At 53.1% G+C, this 20560-nt stretch overlaps 1 protein-coding gene across 1 annotated transcript in view; it reads right to left on the bottom strand.

Annotated features, from left to right (window-relative positions):
• Nucleotides 1–20560, bottom strand: part of MASP1 (mannan binding lectin serine peptidase 1) — a 22341-nt gene continuing 1781 nt past the window's right edge. The window contains exons 2-11 of the mRNA XM_005419103.2: nt 19678–19903; nt 12840–13017; nt 12447–12578; nt 11768–11964; nt 11320–11467; nt 10765–10883; nt 9833–9911; nt 5632–5769; nt 4585–4659; nt 1–2138 (exon numbers count right to left, since the gene is read on the bottom strand). Coding sequence (XP_005419160.1) covers nt 1243–2138; nt 4585–4659; nt 5632–5769; nt 9833–9911; nt 10765–10883; nt 11320–11467; nt 11768–11964; nt 12447–12578; nt 12840–13017; nt 19678–19903 — 2188 coding nt within the window. The 3' untranslated portion in view covers nt 1–1242. The remainder of the gene's footprint in view (nt 2139–4584; nt 4660–5631; nt 5770–9832; nt 9912–10764; nt 10884–11319; nt 11468–11767; nt 11965–12446; nt 12579–12839; nt 13018–19677; nt 19904–20560) is intronic.

Below are 20560 nucleotides of genomic sequence, written 5' to 3'. Positions count from 1 at the left end.
GCTGAAGGAAGGGAAGCTCACCTGTCCTTGTTCCTTGTTGGGACTGGTCTGCATGGGCCATGGAGGGGAGCTGGGGAGATGTGTTAGGTGGATTTGAGTCAGTCTAGAAGGACTTGGACACCTGCAATAGGCCACAAGAGCCATGAATAAACACTGAACACCAGTGGTAACCTGTAAATCAGCTAAATCAGTGGCCTCAAAAGCAGTGAAAAGGGACTAGGTTCTTGCAAGTATGAATAAATTGTCATGCAGGACTAACCAGGCCCCTGAGAAAGAGATGAAAGCCAAGAAAGGGTGTTTAATATGAAATGATTCTGCTGAAAATAAGTATTGCTTAGATACAGCTGATGTGAAGCTGTCTTGTAATGGAAAATTTTCCTTGGGAAGTCTGCTGTGGCTGGAAACCACAGAGCTAATCTCAGGGTGGGACTGAAGAGGGCTTCAGGTGATAGAAGATTGAAGAAATTTTTGTGGCTGGAGGCCAGGGTGATGCTGAGTTCAAGCCCTGCTCTGTGTCCTCATGTTCTCTGTAGGTCACTCATCCCTCATGGTGGGATACAGGTATCCCTTTTGGGCTGGTGCTGTCTTGGCAGCCATGGCTGAAGTTTAGGGCTAAATGTGGATGCATCCTCACATCTTTGGGGTCAGGTGGATATCACCTGAGATGCTACCAAGAAGAGATGTTTGTTTGCCTATAAAAATAATGGCAAACTCCCAGGATTCTCTCACTACTCCTTGCACAGAAAAGGGGTTCACCAGTGTGGGGGACCTGTGAGGTCCAGGCCTGCCCACATGGGTTTCTTGCACTGTCCATAGGCTCTGAAGCTCTGTAGCTGCGTCTTCTGACAAAGAGATCTGGCCAGAGAGCCCTGGGGGTGGGGACAATTCCCTGTAGGCAGCACAAAGCTTTGGTGTTAGGGAAACACTGCCTCAATCGCTGTGCCTTTTTCCTGGCTCGGAGGGAAGTTCCCTGGAGTGTGGGTGAGGTTTGCAGATGGGCAGCACATGCAGAGAACACCAGCTGAGATCTTGTCCTTCGACCCCTTCTTCCAGCTCCCTAGCAAGCATTTCCTAAGAATGCAAGTGAAGGGATGCGGGACCAAGCGAAACAAATGACCTGGCAAGGGCTTGGCATGCGTGGAGTATCGTGGCTATTGCTTGCGAAAGACCCGAGTCTGGAGCACATTAAACAATAACAACAAGAAGAAAGGGAGCTGCGGTGGCAGCAGGCTGCTTAGTCACTCATCTCTCCAGCTCTGGGTCCAGAAATGTCCATCTCTCTGAGGAGCCTGTTTTCTGCTCCACCCAGTCCACGTAGTTGGAGACCTTGGTGTACACACCGTACACCTGCTTGCTGCCGCACTCCTCCGGGCCGCCCCACGAGACCAGCCCTTGGGCCACCCACCTCCGCGTTCCCGGGTCCTGGATGACGAAGGCTCCCCCGCTGTCCCCCAGACAAGTGTCCTTCCCCCCCTCGTAGTAGCCGGCACAGAACATGTTCTCGGTCACGCTGTAGTTGCCTGAGCGCGACTCGTAGCTGGTCTTGCACTCGGCGTGCAGCACCACGGGCAGTTTGACGTACTGCAGGATGTCAGACAGGGTCCTCATGCCTGAGCTGATGATCTCGTCCACTGTGATGTTGGGGTTGGAGATCCCCCAGCCAGCCACCAGCCCCAGCGTGTTGGGGTGAGGTCCCTCCAGCTCATGCTCAAAGTGGGGCAGGCAGACAGGCATGACATACTTCCCCATGGTCACCTTCTCCTTCAGCTTGACCAGCGCGATGTCGTGGTTGTAGTTCTGGATGTCAAACTCCTCGTGGAGGATGATCCTCTCCACTGTCCTGTTGACAGCTTCCATCTTGTTCCTCACGTCGTGAAGGGCCAGATAGACGGTGACGTGCTCCTTGGAGACGGGGATGACGGTCTTGTCCCGCCGCTGGGACCGCAGCACGTGGGCGGCCGTCAGCACCCAGGACTCTGAGAGCAGCGCCCCGCTGCCAAACCATTTGTCGTTGGGCACCCGGGACATGTCCTCCACCACAATCAGGGCCTGCCAGGGGAAGAAGCCGGGCTCCGCGTTCCGCCCGCCGATGATGCGCTTGATGATGCCAGGCAGAGGACGAGCTGGCCGGCCACACACTGGGGACAGAAGGGACAGTACAGTTACCTCCAGCTTACTTATCTAGGGAACAAATGAAAAGGGCCGTGTGGCTGGTTATCTCCAAACCAAGCACTCTCTTTTGTCCTTTTTGGTTTTGTTTTTATTTTTTTTTTTCATTTTCAGTTTCTGGAGGGATTTGGCTAGATCCACACCACTTCAGAAGCAGAAAGGCCAAATGAGTAATCTTACAGCCTCACTGTGACCTGTGAGCTCACCCAGCCCTTCCCAGACCTTTCAGGCACTTGCTTGGCTCCTGCTCAGTGTGCCAAGAGACCCAGGGGAATGATGATGGGAGGACTGGAGCTTGACATCAACCCAGTCTCACCCCTCACTGAGACCTGTCATGAGGTCTGTGTTCTCACAGCCATGGCATTTGCCCTCCTGGAGCTGCTGTGGCTGGAGAAGGCTCAGCCATGGGATGTTGCCTAGCACCATGACCTTTAGTCCTGCATCTCATCAACCACAATTCTGGCAGCCAAACCAGAAGCTCTCTGCTCAGCTCTTCAACAGACCAGAATGAATGCCTGAAGAGCCCTGACATGGTGCCTGCTTTGCTCCCAGAAGCACAGTGTTAGGAAGATGAGGGAATCAGGATGCTGAAGGTGGCTTTGACAGGTTGGACGGGGTGGGGAGGGACAACCTTGTCCCTGGGGAATTTAAGACTTGGGATATGGCTGTTAGTGGTGGGGCTGATTCCTGCCTGTGGCAGCACTGTGGAACATGGCTCTCAGGTGGCTTGGGAATGCTGATGTCACTGTGAGGTTGTGGGAGCCTATTTGGGCTTGTCCTACATCTGAAGGGGTCCCGAATCACAGCAACTCAGGTGCTGGTCTCATCCCTCTCAGTCTGCAAAAAAACCCCAGATCCTCCATGGAAAGTGCTGGGACTCTGCCTCAATGCCACCTGTGCTGTGAGGGGAGGATGCAAAACCTCACAGACAGAGGCCCTGACCACTCAGGGTGGTGGGGTCAGGGTGAGAATCAGTCTTGGGACCAGGGCAGGAGCACTGGAAGCTGCTACTGTGGATTTGTTGAGGCTGGGGTCTGTCTCTAGGAAAAATGTAACTCTAACAGGGAGGGAACATGGTGAATGTGTCTCTGCATGTGCTCCACAACGCTGTCTTTCCCAGTGTTGAAAGGAATCAAAAACATGCTCAGGAAAAGAATTCCTGTGTCCCAGCCCAGCTGCTCTGCTGCACTGAAGCTGATGGCTGTCCCAGGGAGATGCTTTTAGAGGAAGTGCATCCAGCCAAATATTTATTAAATTACATATCAAAAATGCTGACCAGGCTGCAAATGCTCCCACTAATGGCAGAGGCAGGCATGGAGCAGAGGTTCCTGGAAGAGAGGTTCCGATTGATGGGGAGGTGCGTGAGACACGTGAAGATCTGAAGAGCAGCTGGGCAGCTGCTGCCGGCAGATGCCGATCTCAGGAGAGCGTCACCCTCTCTCTGGGATTTTCCATTTTCCTGAAGTCTCTCTGACTCCTGTCACTGATCACAAGGCCTGGAAATGGCCCATGAAAGCAGCTATGGCCCCAAAGCTGTCCCCGTATGCTCCCAGCTCAAATTAGTTCAGGCTGAAACATCAAGCAGAGATGCAGAGAGCAGCTGCCACAACAAGAGCAGCCACAGCCCTGGTCTTGGAGTTTTGTGGGATGCAGGGAATCTTAGGAGTCCTTCCTCTAGCCTTGCAGTGTCTCGGCATGGCTGGAGAGGAGATACCCTCCGTGGGGCTGACCAGTGTCTGAACCCAGGGTGGCTGCAGCTGCTGCATGGCATGATCCCTGCACCTCTCTGGAGAGCCATCCCTGCACATCCCACTACAGCCCACACCCAAACTGCCTCCAGGCCCCTGACGTGCCAGCCAGTCTGGCCCCATGCTTGGCCATGGCCAGAAACTCCCAGAGACTTTTGTTTAATCCCAAGCAGGTGCCTGGCCTGGAAACTTGCTGGCTGCAAACATTTCTGCCGCTGCTCAAAGACTTGGGACTTTTCCTTCCCTGTAAAACAGTTTGTTTTTTTCTGGAAGGCTTGAAGAGGTGATAATTGCTACTGGATGTGTACACACTGCCAACAGGAGCTGACAGCCAGGTAATAGTCTGCTCTTGGCTAAAACCATCTCCAGGGATGCTGGCAGCTGAGCATGGCCAGTGCGCTGCTGGTTTCCTTGTGTGCTGGAGTGGGGGGCTTGGGGAGCCCTGACAGCTGGGATGGCTGTGACCCCAGTGCCACCACTGCACCCTGACCCCCTGGGCCTGCTGGGGTGGCAGGAAGCCTCTGTCCCCAGGGCCCCCCTGGCCATGCACTGTGGCACTTGGGTATGTATAGCTGGCACTGTCACCAGGAGCAGGGTTCCTGCAGCATCCCCTCCGTGTGTCCCTGCTCTGAACCCCTGGCTGTGTGAAGCCACCCCAGCACAATACCTGGTCTGCAGGATGGCAGCTTGGTCCCCAGCTCCTCACTCCTCCACTGCCCCAGCGCATCGCACGTGTAGGTGGCTGCAAGAGAGCAACGTGTTAGCTGGGCTCTGGTCCTGGCATGAGGGATTGTCCTTTCCAGTGAGGAGACCTTGCCCGGCTCTCAGGGCCCTTTGAACCCTTTGTCAGAGCAGGAAGTGACCTCCCTTTTAATGCCCTTGGCCATGGTAGCCCTGCCCCCATGCAGGGATATGTCTCCATCCTCAGTTTCATTGCCTGGAGCTGTCTGGAGGGCTGTGCTATGGCCTCAGCCTCTGCTGGCAGCTGCCTCCATACAAAAATGCTGCCAATGCCCATTCTGATAATTCATATGTGATGCTGGGACCATATGCAGGGAGATAAAAGCAGGAAGACAAGAATGTGAAGAATTCTTTTGGCTTTGGTTGCTGAGGGAGAAGGGAGAAGGGCTGGGCTGTGTATGCACCCTTTCTAGTGTCCAGAACTGGGTCTGGAGGGTACAGAGAATTGTGGTAATGATAAACCAACTTGTAGTTTTTCTGTGGTTGTGGACTAAGGGGGATGGCGGGAAAAACTCAATGTGATATGATCCCACCGCTTGAGCTTTGTCTGTGCTGAACATTTGGGTGTTGGGATGAGGAGCCTTGCAGAGCCCTTCCAGAGGCTGCTGGACCCAGTGCTCATTCCAGCAGAAGCTCCTTTCACAGAGACACAGAAAATTTTGTAGTCTGCAGGGAGCAGATGGCAGGGTGAGAAGGCAGAATGCAAAACAGACACCCACACTGCTCTGCCAAAGCTGTGAAACACCCAGGCAAAGCAGCCAGCAGGGCCAGCTCCATCCTACCTCCTTGTGGAGCAGGATTTGTCCAGTCTGACAGTCCAGGCAGGGTAGACACAGGGTTTGGTATGTGCAGGCTACATCCACAGCCTGCTGTTTGCAGAGCACCCTGGAGCTGCCATCCCAAGCTCCCCCTCTTGCATCCCACGTGCCCACCCTGGCTGTGCCGTGGGGACAGGGCCTGGCCCACTGCTCACCGGTGCTGTTGGGGGCCATGTGGTAGTAGGGGTGCTGGCAGTGGTACTGGATGGCTGCCTGGTAGGTGGTCAGGTTGTTCCTGGTGGAGAAGGTGACAAAGCCGTGCTCCAGCTCCGGCGGCGCTTTGCAGTCAGCAACTGAAAGCCAACACAGAAGGGGGTTGGACCCTGTGCTGTAGCTTGGGGTGCTCAGCCAGCCAGCAGGCAAGGTAGTGCTGGGCTCTGGCATGGGATGGTGCTCTTGTGGGGCAGACCAAGGGCCTGTATGGTGCTGTGTCCCTTTTCTCTATGGCACTGCAGGGGGCTGTGGCCTGGCAGGGCAGCCTGGCTCTGTGAAACCCTGCCATGGCCACCCTGCACAGGCAGAGCACACGAGTGGCACCAGGAACACCAGCAGCGTGTCCCACCCACAGGCTGCGTGACCAACACTCCCACTGGTGGAGACCTCAGGCCCAGGAGCCCCTCCATGAGGGATCAGGATCTCTCTGCTGCACCAGTGGGAGGGGAAGAAGCCTGTCCTGGCAGGTGAGGTCCATGAGATGGTCCCAGAGTGTGTCTTTGCATTGTAGGAGTGTGCAGGGAGAGGCAGGCAGTGATTCACCAGCTGTGCATCAGGGGTGCTCCTCTATGCAAAAGGCTTTGCTGAGAGCACAGCCCTGTCCTTCCTGCTCTGCTCTTGCTCACCAAACAGTGCTGATGAGCATTTACAGATCAGGTGGAACAGCCCTGGTCCTGGCTGTCCTATGACAGCAGGAGATGAAGGACATGGAGAGTGTGGCTTGGCTGGTCTGCAGGCAGGGGGGAGACCAGTACATGTGGGTGAGACCAAACTCCTCCATCCCCCAAGACATCAGCAGGGGTGGCTCTGCTTTACCAGTCCCTGGTGTTGACTCAGGGTGGGATTGAGGGAGAAGAATTTTGGGGTGCCATTGCCCTTCCCCATGGCTTGTCCATGGTTCCCTTTCTCCCCATGATCCCCCAGAGTGCTCTGCCCAGCCTCTCCCCGTGGCTTGTCCCCTGTATTAGGTTAGTGCCAAACACTCCAGGGAGGACCCCAGGCTGCGGGAGGGTTCATCTGCCAAATCCAGGAGTCGCTTCCTTGGAGCTGAGCCTCCCTCCCACGTGGGCAGCTCACAGCACATTCAGGTGATGCTGTGCAGCCTTCCCCACCCCATCCTGGGTGACCTGCCCCAGTGGAGGGCAGGAACCAGGGTCTGATCCTGCCAGGAAATGCAGTGCTGTGCAGCTGGGTTCTGCTGTGTTTAGGATGAGGGGTTGAGTAGGGAAACAGTGACTTTGCAGGAAGTCACAGTGACTTTGCAGTAAGCAGGTCCTGTGGATCAGGGATGATGTGAGGTCTGTTGGTTCCCATGTGCTCCAGGATGTGAAGGGAATGAGGAGAGCAGTCCTAACTGATCCAGGCTAACAAAGAGAGAAATCACTGGACACAGTAGCTGGAACCAGGGATATGGACCACTGCTCAGGATTGCCTAATTCCTTGGGTGAAAAAAGCCTGATTTATGGCAAAACACTGCAGCTCACCATTCACCAGGGTCTCCTCCACTGTCTATAGAGACAGCAAGTGATGGGATGAGTGTGTAGCTGCAGGCAGGCTGGGTGGAGACTCTGGGTACCTGTTTCCTTGCAGTAAAGAGGGAATCAATGTCAGGGGACCATCCTGACCATCTCTGCTCTGGGATTGTTCGTGGCTGCAGGGCAGCATTCACTGGCCTGCACACCCCATCTCATCCCTGTGTGTCCCTCAGACCTGGGCAGGCCTTATCCCTGGAGAATGGGCTCTTGCAGAGACGTGTTGCTGCACCAGTGTCCCAGGCCCTGCTGAAAGGGTGAGGGGAGGGCATTCCTTCTGTGAACCTTTCTAGGGTTTTTCCTCAGGAAAGGGGCCATTTAGCATCTCTGTCTTTGTAGGACCAGAAGGGGACTGATGTCCCCAGCACACGTCTCCTCCTCCTCCTCCTCCTCCTCCTCCTCCTCCTCCTCCTCCTCTCAAAGCCTCTGGTCCACATCCCCCCAGCCTCCTAGTGGAGCCTCCAATGCCCCAGGGAGCACAGTGTGCGTGCCCATGGTTCCTGGGGATGTGAATGGGGCCAGATACCAGGCTCTGACCTCTTTGAGCTGCAGTCAGCCTGAGGCCAGGCTGTCCTCACCTCTGCCAGGCCAGCCATGGGGAGCAAAGGGGAAGTGGAGGAACATCCATCCCCCTGTCTCGGTGCCAGGGCTTGGTGCCTGCAGGAACGGGCTGGTGATGCCAACCCATCCTCCAGGCCTCCTTGTCCAGAGGGCCTGAAAGGCACCAGGACTCTTGGGGAGAGGAGGGGAAGGAGTGTTTCTTATTTGCAACGCTGGGCCAGTGAGGAAGGACAGTGGGAGACTGAAGCCAACCCACCAACCCACGAACTGGGCGGCCGTGCCACAGTCCTTGCACGGCTGCCTTGGACGGGGAGCCAGGACGGCCCAGGAGTCCGAGTGGAGAGGGAGGGATGCAGAAATGCTGGGAGCCAGCAGCAGCAGCACATGGTGCCCAGGCAGCGGTGCTGGGGCCAGGTGGGCCCCCTTGCCCCGGGGCAGTGTGTCAGCGGGAAAGGGGAGCTCGGCGCCCATTTCCTTCACCCTTCTCGAGACGGAGTTAAGAAAGCACCAGGCGTGGGGGTTAAGAGTGCCATGCCGGTTAGACAAGCCACAGAGATGGATTTGGCAGCCAGGCCAGTGGAAAGGGAACCTGCCCTGGGTACTGGACAGATCAGAGGGGCATCGAGGCAGGCTGGTGCCAGCTCTTCCCTCTGTCTGGTTGTCGGCTCTATCTGCAGCTGCACCGAAAGCAGAGGGGAAGGAGGAGAGCAGAGAGAGAAAGCCCAATTAGTAGATGAGCAGAGAGAGACATGCAGGAAACCCAGCCCCCAAAACACCAGAAATCGTTAATGAGCTCCCAGCGAGCTGTGCCAGCGTGCCGTGGATGCCAGCGGAGCCCCGGCCCTGCTGGGGAGCCCCTCACTCTGCTCAGCCAGGGCAGCCTGGGGGTGATGGCTGGGAGAAGTTGTCACAGGTTTCTGTTTAGCCTCTCCAGGCTATGGAGCTGGATTTTATCCACTTTGCTGAGAAGCTTTCTATGTTCTGCATTGTTTGTGCCCTGCCTCACACAGACATCCCAGGGAGGTGGAAGTCTGTAGTCTAGAGGCCTAAATTGCCCATTTAGGGGCTTCTTGGCTTTCCAAAGATGTCTTAGAAATTTAGTGTAGTGAGTCATATTGCACAAGAAGGGATTAGTTCCAGCCCAGCTGGAACAATGCAGGTAATAATTTCCATTTTCTCGAAAAATTAATAATTTTTGGTGTTAAAAATATTTACCTAGATTTTGTTCCAAGTTTTAAACAATGCAAAATTTTCTCCAATTGCTGTTCAAGCTGGAAAAAATCAATGGGAATTTGTGGTAGTGAGAGTGTAAGAGTGAGGATTTCTTCAGTAGGGCAGAGGCATCACTGACTCCACAGCTTTTAAGGAGCCCTTTCAGTTATTAATCTATTTAGCAAGCCTGAGAGCCTCCCAGTTTCCATTTGGCCTGAGAAAACATGAATTAGAACTCCAGAAATACTCTTTCTTCCAAGGTAAGATGCACAATTATTAAAAGCATCTGCCCAGATGAGATGATTCAAATTATTACCTGTCCTTTCAAATGGCATTTCTTTTCTTCTCTCCTTGTTTCCCACTTTAAGGTTTGGAAATATTTGGACATATTTCTCTCCCCTCTCACTTACCTGAGCAGTGCTCAGTTTAGGTTAGTACCTGGGACTTCTCTAATGCCCTGCATTTTAACAGCCTCAATTTGGAAGGAAATTTGGACCAGGAACTAGATTATCCCACATTGTCTCAGGCTTACCTGACAGAGCCAGTTCTCAAGAGCCAGGCTTGCTCTTTCTTTGACAGGGAGACAGCAAAGTGGCTCACAAATCAAGTTCTATGAGTAATCTGAATGAAAGCACCAATCTCCTGCTTGTGGCATTTGGCCTGAGCCCCATTATGTTATCCAAGAACAAGCCAAAAGAGCTCTGCAGGGTTACGTAGCCTCTCTGGCTGGGTTTGTGTCTCTGAGTAAGGAACTCCACTCTGGCAGGGCAGCTCCCATTAGCATGAAATTATTTTAGCAGGAAAAGAACATTGGCAGGGTAGGGAAGGGTGTCCTTACTTTTGCAGACAGGGATCTTGTTACTCCATGTGCCATCCTTCAGACACTCGATCTGGAAGGAGTCACTTTCCACGTTATCCTGTGCAGAAGGTACCAACAAAAAAACCCAACAACCTATCAATGTTCAAGGCAAAGAAATAAATCTCTCAATAAAAAGGGAATTTCTTGGTGATTTAGTCAGGTTATAGCTAGCATGCCCTGGAAGAGGACTTTTTTAGCTAAAAATTTCAATAAAATTGTAATGAAAAACTTGAGGCATTTTCTTGCTGCCAGCAACTCTGGCATGCTGAAAGCCAAAGAACTGGAGTCACTTATTCTTGTTGTAAATGATGGGATGGGTAAGGAGGCAGCTCTGCACGAAGGATGGGACCGGGAGATCAGAGAAATACCCAAGCCCATGCTGGAAGTCAAAGTGGGCTACTGGCTTGGAGGGAAGACAGCCACCCCATGAGTCAGCCATGCTCTCTGTGGCTCTCAGCTGTTTCCCGGAGAGAGCCTGCCAAAGTCCTGCCCCCCTTGACTCACTGAAGCTGTCCCCAAGTCCCCGAGGACCTCCCAGTCAGTGGAGGCTGGCCTCTGCAGGGCTGCTGAGACAGTGCCCACTGAGGTGGGGGGCAGGCAGAGCCCTGGCAGCTGCCTCAGAGTTTTTGCTGGTTTTTTCTCTGGCAGGGGTGCCAGGCCTGACATTCTGTGAGGTTGCTGGCTCTAGAGGGACACTGAGAGGGTGGCTCAGGGAAGTGCTATCTCCTCCTTCCCTCTGCATCTTTGGAAAGGAAAGGTGTTGTCTCTCAGAGGAGGTGTTTTCCTTGCCCCTGGGAAGGGGATGAGGATGATGTGTGATTGTGTTCACTCTCCCAGAGATGTAATGGCTTTGAGAGGAAGTATCCTATTCTTGCTACTCATATTCCCAGCTCCGTGTTGTCAATCCATACCTTCAGCACTTTGTATCCAGTGTTGCAGCTGATGACAACCTGGTCTTTGAAGGTGTACTTGGCTTGAGAAGGCTCAATTTTCCCATTGATTGGTGGTTGCACCAGTGGGCACGGGTTTCCTTTGAATAGAAAGCAAATGAAGCTAAACAGGGGAATAAATGGAGCAGATGTAAAGTCCCAGCTCTTCCACCCAGCCCATGTAGCAGAATTTGAGCATCTCTGCCCTCCTTTAACCTTTAGTCTATACTGGCATGGCTCAGCCAGGCATGGAGGCTCCATGTCTTTCCTTCAGTCTGTAATTCTCTGTCTTTGAGCATTACAAATCTGGGAGCTAATAACAGTAGCTCGTGCAATTATCCTGCCCAAAATTGCTCTGCTCTGCAATATCGTCTTGTTGGAGGGAGGGTTCCATGTTACTTTATGCCTCTCCTATTGTAATTTTTGGAACAGATCCTTTCTGGAGACAGGATCACAGACTAGCAAATTCAAGCTGTCCACCTTTATAAAGCCCTTCCCATTCCCAAGCCCAGCAAACAGGAAAGCAGCAGGAGTTACCAATTGCTGTGTATGACAACTTCCAGCCCCTGTTCTCTCCAGAGTTGTCACTGTGGAAGCGGATCTGCACGCTGTTGGTTTGGGTTTCAATGCGTCCTGGGGACTTTTCTCCACAGAAAGGTCCAAACTCCTTTTGGCCTGCTTTGATCTGCCAAGACAAAGATGAGGGAGTGATTTGAGGGGGCTCTTTGATCCCTGAGGCCAATGGATGGGGCTGGAGTAGGGCTTAAGCACCATGTATTGGGGGAATGTGAACAGAAAGAGGGTGGCTGTTGGCTGGAAGGGTCACAAGCAGATGTGGTAAGTGACATGGGGTCAACAGAGCACAACAAGGCTCCTGCTGATTCTATCATCCCTGTTTAGACTGGGGCGATTCTGATCCCATCACCAGAGCACTGGGCACACAAAAGGTGAGCATGAGAGGAGGAGAGTGCAGAGCCCAGCTCACCTTGATGTGGTCATATGGACAGGTCACCTCGGGGTGGTCTTCCACATCAAAGCTGTCCTCAAAGTTCAGGGTGATGAAGAACCCCTCCTCCAGCTCGATGCGGTACAGGCAGTCCGAGCTCTTGGGGTAGGGGCTGGGGAAGTCAGCACTGGTGATCACCCCGCTCCTCTGGGTGTAGAGGTTGTCACTGCACTCCACTGAAACACAGCCGTGGCTCCATCAGGGCCCTGACAGTCATGTCCCAGCCCTGACCATACCCAGGAATCCTCCCAGTGGAGTGGGGTCTGTTGGGCGGATCCATGGATTCCGAATATGGGTACATGGATCCCAAATACGTGTCCATGCAAGGAGAATCTCACACAGCCAACTTCCAAATATGCCCATGGCACAGAAGCCCTAGGCTGAGAGCTAGTCCCAGCCAATCTACATGATGCAGATTCAGAGCAGGGACTAAAGCTTTTCATTTTTCTGACTGGAGGAGATCTACAGAGCTTAGCTGAGGAGCACAGCCCCTGGGAGAAGGAGTCCCACACTACTGGATTTGTTGGGAAAGAAGCACCTCATCCCTGCTGACAGCAAAAAAAGGGCTGTTGTGCCTGTCCTTGGAAGGTGTGATGCCTGCTCAAGGACCCTCTGTGTGCCCATGCCTGGGTGTGGGCTGTGGCTGTGGCTGTGGTACCTTTGCAGGTCCTGTTGTCGGAGTGGAGGATGTAGCCAAACCTGCAGGAGCAGTAGTACCCGCCAATGTAGTTGTGGCAGTAGTGGTCACAAGCCAGCTCCTCATCACTCTTCTCCTGGCACTCATCCACATCTAGAATGGAGTTAACAAGGAAGGGAGGTCACCCTGAAGGTCTCCACATGTCACCCTTTGTGGGGGCATTTGTCACAACACCGAGAAGTCCATTATCCCATGTGGTGGGTCACATGAGCACCCAGTGAGTCCCACATGGCCCAAGGGCTGCACACGAGTTCTTCTCTTGCCAGGGAACCCAAGGCTGACCTGAGATGTGGTCCCTGCAAATCTGGTTCCCTACTCTAGCAAGCTGGCCCTGCAGGCTCCAAAGCTGCTTACCCACAGCGGTGTAATGGGCATCGAAGCCAGTGAAGCGTTCCTCGTTGGAGAAGTCAGACCTGAAGGTGAGCCCCATGTAGGGCCCTGGGGACAGGATCACTTGCTGTCCTGGAGCCTGCTCTGTGTCCGTTGTCTCCCTGCCACAGAAGGTTGCCAGCTCCTGGTCCTCAGTCTCAATCTGTTGGCAGAAAGAAGGGGTGAGCCTGGAGAGCCTGCTGTGTGTTCCCTGGGCAGGTCAGGCTGGGATTGCAATCATCCTCTCCATCCAGGAGCTCACACCTCTGCCTGTGCTTGCCCAGGCTGTCCCCTGCCAGGACTCACCAGTGTCTCCATGGGGCACAAGGACTCAGGTCTGCTTGTTCTGCCTCAAGGGGCCTCTGAGGCAGATGCCAAGAGCCCTGGCATCCAGGATGTAGGGAGAAGCTGGGGGGTGTAAGGGGAGGATGCAGGGTGGGAGTTCATTTGGGAGGTGGGATGAGATCATGGGGTGGCAGTGCAGAAGAAGGGATGTGAAAATCAGCCCTGGGCTGTGTCATTTCCACTCAGAGCTGGTCGTACCCGAGATGCTTCCCCTCACCTCTTCCCATGGCTCAAACACTGATCCATCTGTGTGAGGGGCCTAGAGGAGTCCCTGCCTATTGGTTTTGCATCAGCTCAAAGCAGCAGCTGTAATTTCTGTCCCTTGGGCTGCCTTGGACAAGTTTGGTCCTGTCCCTCCCACCCAGGCTCTCTGGCTCCAGAGCTGTGGTTCCAGGCACTGCTGGGACTCTGACCATGCACCCAGAGGGCTGAGGAAGGGGACTGATGAGCCAGGGTGCCCTGTTGTCATATCAGCACATTCAGTAGTCTTTATGTGCATCCCTTTAAAACAGAGCCTTATCTGTGCCTTAAAGCACTGTAATGCCTGCAGAAAACCCTTCAGTTTTCCCTGGAAACCCTCTCCTTTCCTTTTTCCTTGCTGTTTTCTCCAGCATTGATCCACCTCCTTCTCATACACATCCCATCCCCAGCCCCTGTCTCAACCACGACCTCTCCCAGGCAGTTCCCAGCACCCTGCCTGCCTTCCCCCGGGGATTTGAATATGAATAAGCCTCGGCAGAGGAATGTGATGAGCACCACCAGGCAGCCACCACTGCTCGAGCCAAGCCACCGCTATTGAGGCTGTGATGAAGTCTGCAGCCCCCCAGCACATGCCTGGGGAAATCTGTCATCTGCTGGGGGCCCATGGGGTCCTGGAGGTGCTGGAATGTTGTCCCTGGCTTGCTTGGCCTCAGCAAGAAGAGACCCTTCTCTGACTCCATCCCTGTCACCAAGAGACCCCCAGGATGTGCCTGCTGGGGAGGGTCTGGGGCTGAAAGGGAAATTTCCCAGAGCTGAACAAACAGGCGGAAACTCGTTCACACCAGGGAAAGCCAACATGGAAACGGCAACTCAGCATGCCTTGACATTGCCTCCAGATATTTTCCATCCTCTCATACAAGCTGGAGCTGGCCAGAAAAGAGAGACACTTTCCGATGATAAATTTTGGGAATTTCGAGAAAAAACACGCACCCTGCTTTGGGGACAAAAACCCAATTGAATTTTTTTTTTTTTGTGTAACAGCATTCTGGGGCAAAAAAAGAAAACAAGTAATTTGGGCTCCATCTGGTTTCAATCCCTTTGAAATATACTGTGGTGCTTTAGAATTGCTTTTAAATCTGAAAGATTGTTTTGAAATGAAATAGTGTTTCAGACTGAAAAACAGGAGTGCCATCACCAGAAGCGAAGGAAAAAGGCATTTCAGCCCTGATGCACAGACTTGGCAGTGCTAGCACGTGGAACACAGCCTCTTCCACAGAAAATGCTTTTTCTTAAGGAAATCTGCGGGAAGGAGGAATTTCCAGCCAGCTGCTCTGTGTGGGGCTGGTGGCTGTCACCCCTGCCAGGACTCAGAGCCTCCGTGTGAGCTCCCATTCCTCCCAGGGAGTGCAGGACCTGCAGCGCAGCATTCCCAAAGTGCTGGAAAACCTTCCCAGTGCCCTGTGCCTCTGCTCAAGGATGCTGCAGCCATGGGGCCAGCCCCAGACATCCCTGGATCCCTGGATAGAGCCCTGGAGCAGCAGGATGGGCCCCGGGAGAGCTGTGCTCTCCTCACTGGAGGTATCCACAGCCCCTTATCTGAGACGGGTCCCATGCCCCGAGCCACAGGGAGCAGAGGCAGCCCTTCAGCAGTAAACTAAACAGAGAGGTCATCATCCCTGGTTAATATTTGCTGCTTCTGCTGTGGACTGTATACTTTTTTGTAGATCATTTACATCCAGCGAGCAGGCTGGTAATTAAATCCTGGTTGTTTGTTTGGAGTTTCTCCCTCTCGGGTCACGATGTCGACGTTTTCACTAGAGAAGATGCGTCCCTGAGGGAAATATCAATTGCCACAGAGAAATTCCCTATAAAAATACGCTGAAAGAATCTTCCTTTGAAAAATAAAATATAGCAACACCCTTGTGCCTTAAATATACCCGTGCCAATGCCTCCTGCTGTCTTCCCTGTTTTTTCTTGCATCCTCCGTCCTTCATTAAAACTTCTGCCCTTCTGGATGGAGGCAGATTGGAGTCTCTCTCTGGCTGTGTCTCTATCCCCCTGCATTTTGGCTGGTGCTGTGGCTAATGGGTGTCCCAAGCTCTGGGGCCCCTCTCTGCCCCACGGTGATTCCCCCCTTGGGCAAAGGAGCTGGGATGCCCTGGCTGGCAGGAAAAAAAATGCTGTCCAGGGGCATGGGCTGTTGGGGATGCCTGGGAGCACTGATGCTCTGGAGGTGCCTCCTGCAGCCAGGGGGTTAATGAAATGCCAGAAACACCGAGGGAAATTTGGCCAGGCAGTTTGGTGTCTGCTGCCCGAGAGGAGTCGGCAATACGGAAACACAGCCGCCCCCCGCCCCCCTCTGCAGCCCTCCAGGAATGCACTAATTGGACTGATGAAGGCCAAACATACCACTTGTAATATATATAAATGGCTCATTAGGCAGAGAAATCGCAGTGCTGGGCTGAAGACACTGGGAACATGACATGGGGAGGAGATGCTCAGAGCCAGGGCAGGGCACGAAGCGGCCCCCGCCGAGCGGCCCCGCAGAGTGTGGCAAGAAGGCAACACCCAGAGCAATGGGGCTTTTTTCCACAATGCTGCTGCTACTGACTGCTGGGAATGAAGCAGGGACAGCCCCTGCAAAAGCCTTCATCTAAGTCTCCCGGAGCTCTTCTCCCCAAGATACATCTAGGGTCCTTTCATATGCTGCAAACATGAAATTGCCCTGAATTTCCAGGGGAACATAGGTGGCAGCTCTGCTATGGGTGACAAAGGAGGATGTCTGGTTTCCTGTGCTGTGGGTTTGGCTTGGCTCCAGAGATTGTCCCTTCCTGCATGGTAGCTGCACCCACATGCCCTATTTCTGGGCAAGGTTTGTTCCCTGGAGGGGCTGGGGCTGAAAAGAGACCCAGGCAGGATGCTGGGGTCCTGCAAGAGCTGATGACTTGTTTCCATGCCTGGTCTCCCTCCTCCCCCTGCACTGTCCCCAGTGCACAGGGGAATGCACTCTGCAGAGAGGTGGCACTTTCCTATCAGGATAGGAAAGACAAGCAGCAAAGCCTTGGGCTCTCCCAGCTGCCTCCTGGGGTTCAAAGTGCTCCTTTTGGGACCCCACACTCCAGGGAATGAATGACCCCCGGCTGAGGCTGGCTGACAGGATCAGAAGGGGATGCTGTCCTCCTGAACCCCCAATTCATGCCAAACCTTGATTTGTGCTTTTTCTCCCTCGTTTGAATAGAAGCAGGTGTACATGGGCCCTGTTCACTCTTCTTGCAGCCCCAGGCTGGGCATGCACTGCCCTGAATGAAAAACCAAGCCTGTTCCCTGGTCCTGCCCCACCAGTGCCCCATCAATCATTGATGGGGTGTCCCCTCATCTTTATTCCAATCAAGGAGCTGGCTGCCAAGCTCTTGGGGACTGATTTCATTCCAGGGCTTGACTGAGCAATGTGCAAAACCCCACTGACTGTTCCCCAGGCTCAGATCTCTGTAATAAGCTCAGGGATTTACTCATGATGGCCCCTTAGAAGCCAAGGATGCCCATCTGCCTGTCACTGTCCTCCTCAGTGACACTGTTTAAGTCATTTGTCCTGCTTTTATAGTCAGAGCTGTGGCTTTTTGGGTGCCCTGGGCCAGTGCTGCAGGCTTGCAAATCATGGTGAAACCCTCTGCAAATGAGGAACCCTCAAACTGGCTCCCTGTGGATGGTGATGAGCTGGGCAGAGCCTGCTGAGCAGCACAGCAAAGGGAAGGAGCAGGAAGCGGGCAGCCCAGGGTGGGTGGCTGCTCCATCCCTGTCCACATGCACCTGGCAGGAGGCTGACAGCAGCCACCAAAACCTGAGGAGAGGCTGTATCCAGAGTGCTGAGCCTCAGAGTTTGCCTCTCCAGCAACCTGGAGTTTTCTACCTGCTTGGGGGGCTTCTCCAGGTGGGTATTTTGGGGATGGCTGTTCCTCCCATTCCTCCTGGCTCACTTCCTTACTGAAGTGCAACTCCCCTTCTCTGCCATGCCCATTTTCACAAACAAGCCTCCCATGCTGTGAGCATTTCTTTAGGAGCCACGTTCATTTTTTACATCTATACATGGGGGCACGCGTGCGTGTGCATATATAGAAATAAACAGCTATTGTTTTAATTAGCCATTGTTTCAGAGCTCTGGAAACTGTTCCCTCCTGCAGACCACCCCGAAGGCAGAGGTCTGTGTGGGTTTACAGCTCAGATCACCCTGAGCTTGCCACTTGGGATGAGCTTCTACACTGCTTAAGAGCTTGGGTGTGTGGGCAGCCAAGGAGCGAGAGAAGCAAAGCCCAGGGCACAGGAGCTTTTTGCCTGTCCTGAATTGAGTCCCCACCTGCTCAGCCCCTTTTTAACCCCCTTCTTACAGCAGTCAAGGTGATGAAGACCCTGAACAAACAGGAAGGTGTTTCTTCACACACACACAGAGGCACATAATCAAATATTTAACTTGTCCAACTCTCTGGCATGTGGTGCTGCAGGGATCAAAGTTACCCATGAGCTCAGAAAGCAATGGTACAAGTTCATAGATGGGGAATCCATTGAGCACCACGGAACACAGAGCTCTGCCTGTGCTTCTGAGCTTCCTCACTGTCACCAGCAGAATATTACAGAGAAGCACCTGTACATGGTAGGTCTACAGTTATGTTCTATAGCCATGCACTGTGGCCTCTGCCAAAGAGGGGGGTGATTGATGCTGGTTTTACAGCTTGCACAGGTGGAGACAGAGCTGGACACACAAACCCAAGGAGGAAAAGAGCCACGGAGTCATTCACTGCTCTCCTTCATGTTTTCTAAGCCAGTGGTTTAGTAGCATCAAGACTGCACCCTTGCCCAGCAGAGTAACCTCTGGATCTCCTGGAATCCATCCATTTTCATCACTTTCCAAATGTAATTCTGTGGTGGAGGCTCTGCAAGCTGAGTTACAGCCCCGAGCAAATTTATACAGCTGAGATCTAAATCCCTGTGAAAAATACCTCCTTCTTATGGAAATCCAGCAGCAGGGAGAGCTGTGGTGCCAAGTTGGCACCGTGGCCAAATAACAGGGAGCCTTATGAAAAAGGAAAAAAGAGCAGGGGGTGAAGGGCAGGAGGAGGGGTAAAGCTTGGAATGGGGAAAGTTTCCAAGAAATCTGTTCCTTGAGCTTACTGGGGTTTTAAAGCAATATATCTCTATATATGTCCCTGGGCCCTTGTGCTTGGAGAAGATCCAGGAGAAGCAGAAAGAGCTAATCAAACCTCAATGAGAGCTGTTAGTAGCAGGGTGAGTGCCAGCACAAAGGGGAAATTAAAGCAGGGAGCAACAGATCCTAGAGGAAAAAAGACACAAATGTTTGCTTTGTTTTCTTAGGGCAAGAATAAAACAATAATTTCAATTATCTGGCAACTAGCACCAGGGCCAAGTTCTGTGGTTCCAGACCTGGGAGCAAGTTCCACCTGCCCCTGTGCGAAGGAGCAGGGTGGAGCTTGTCCTGGTGATGATGTAAGGTGTGCTCAGCCAGGCAACCTAGAAAGCACCTGCTTGCTACTGCTGATCTGCCAGAAGCACCACACTTGAACATCTTCAGAGATATGGAGAGCCACCCTTGTCCTGGATGTGAAGGAGAGCCCTGCTTGGAGAAACCTGTGGTGTAAAGGCAAGGTTGCTCTGGGGCACTGCAGTGTGTGGCCACCACAGTTTTGGGTGGGTTACCACCCAGCAGAGAAGCAGACTGAAATATTTGGAGGATTTGGCCATGACAGCTCCCTGGAAAGCTCCATAGCAGCCTCAAGCTCAGGTCTAACCTCTCCCTTTTGCTTCCTGTGGGGCTGGACAGGGTGTCCCAAGAGCCTGCAAGGCGTGGCCAGGGACCCAGGCTGGCTGCAAGAGGCACCCACCGCCGTGGCCTGACAAAGTGTGCCCAGCTCAGGGCTTCTCCTTGCTGGCATCAGAGTGGCACAAACTGGTGTTTAGTCACAGGTGTTTTATCAGCCCAGAGGTGTGAAAATCCCATTGGGTGCAGTAAGAATTAGGCGCCCAAATACTTTCAGAAATTTGTTTGTCTCTGGGTAAGCTCTGACTCTGGTGTCCCACTCACTGTTGGTCCAGTGGATGCTGCCAGCTTACCTGTGCTCTCCCTGTGGTCAACTGGACTGACAACTCCTGAGCCCAATAAAATGGGGAAAACTGTTTTGTTCCCAGCTTTTCCAGCACTACCCCTTCTCAGCTGGCCAAGCAGCCCTGCTGTCTATCCCACCACCTGCCCTGAGATGTCACAGCTCACCTTCACATAGTCGTATTCACAGAGGTAGGAGGACTCCAAGTCAAAATGCATGAAGTACAGCTTGATTTTAAATCCATCAGGCACAGAGATGTTCCAGGTCATTTCCGAGTCACTGGGATAGGAGTCGGGGAAGTTGGGAGACTGGATCTCCCCAAACATGTCTGTCAGCTCCACAGCATCTGCCACACAGAGCAGCAAGGCACAGAAAGGCCAGGCCAGGGGGTACCTGGAACACACAAGTGAGGGGATGAAATGAAACTCTGGCAGTGACAATAGCTGTGCAAGGCTCTTCTCTTTTCCCAAGTGGATCGTGCAAGAGGAGCTGCAGCACCATGGCACCACGAGCAGCCCCTGGGAGGTGCAGGTGGGATCTGCATGTGGCTCCCATGAGGGGAAAGCCCCTTTGAAAGGCGGGTGCCACAGGTGCTGCAAGTGATGCAAAGGCACCTCCACAGCTCCCAGCCAGCCTGAAGTGCCATCAGGAGCTCGGTGTTTCCCATGCTGCTGGAGCAGCAGCCACTGGCAACACACCCCTTAACTAATGGAGCTCTGGTGGGCAAATCTTCATTTAATGGAAGAATGAACATAAGCATGCTTAATAAAATAATGATGCTTGCTAAATCGATTTAGTGAAAGCGTCTTGGCAATAACTGCTAAGTATCATTATTATTATTATTATTATCACTATTACTGCTGAGCCTCATCCTGCCAAATTGGGATCATTAACTCTCAGTAAATAGCACACATCTTTGCAGCTGGGCAGAGATAGAACCAGGCCTCAGCTTTGCAACCCTGCATGTTACACTCCTTCTCTTCTCTTCTCTTCTCTTCTCTTCTCTTCTCTTCTCTTCTCTTCTCTTCTCTTCTCTCTTCTCTCTTCTCT

Source organism: Geospiza fortis, unplaced genomic scaffold, assembly GCF_000277835.1.
Source record: "Geospiza fortis unplaced genomic scaffold, GeoFor_1.0 scaffold172, whole genome shotgun sequence".
NCBI classification, from domain to species: Eukaryota; Metazoa; Chordata; class Aves; order Passeriformes; family Thraupidae; genus Geospiza; species Geospiza fortis.
Note: the sequence above shows the minus strand (reverse complement) of the source record. Positions and strands in the feature narration are given on the sequence as shown.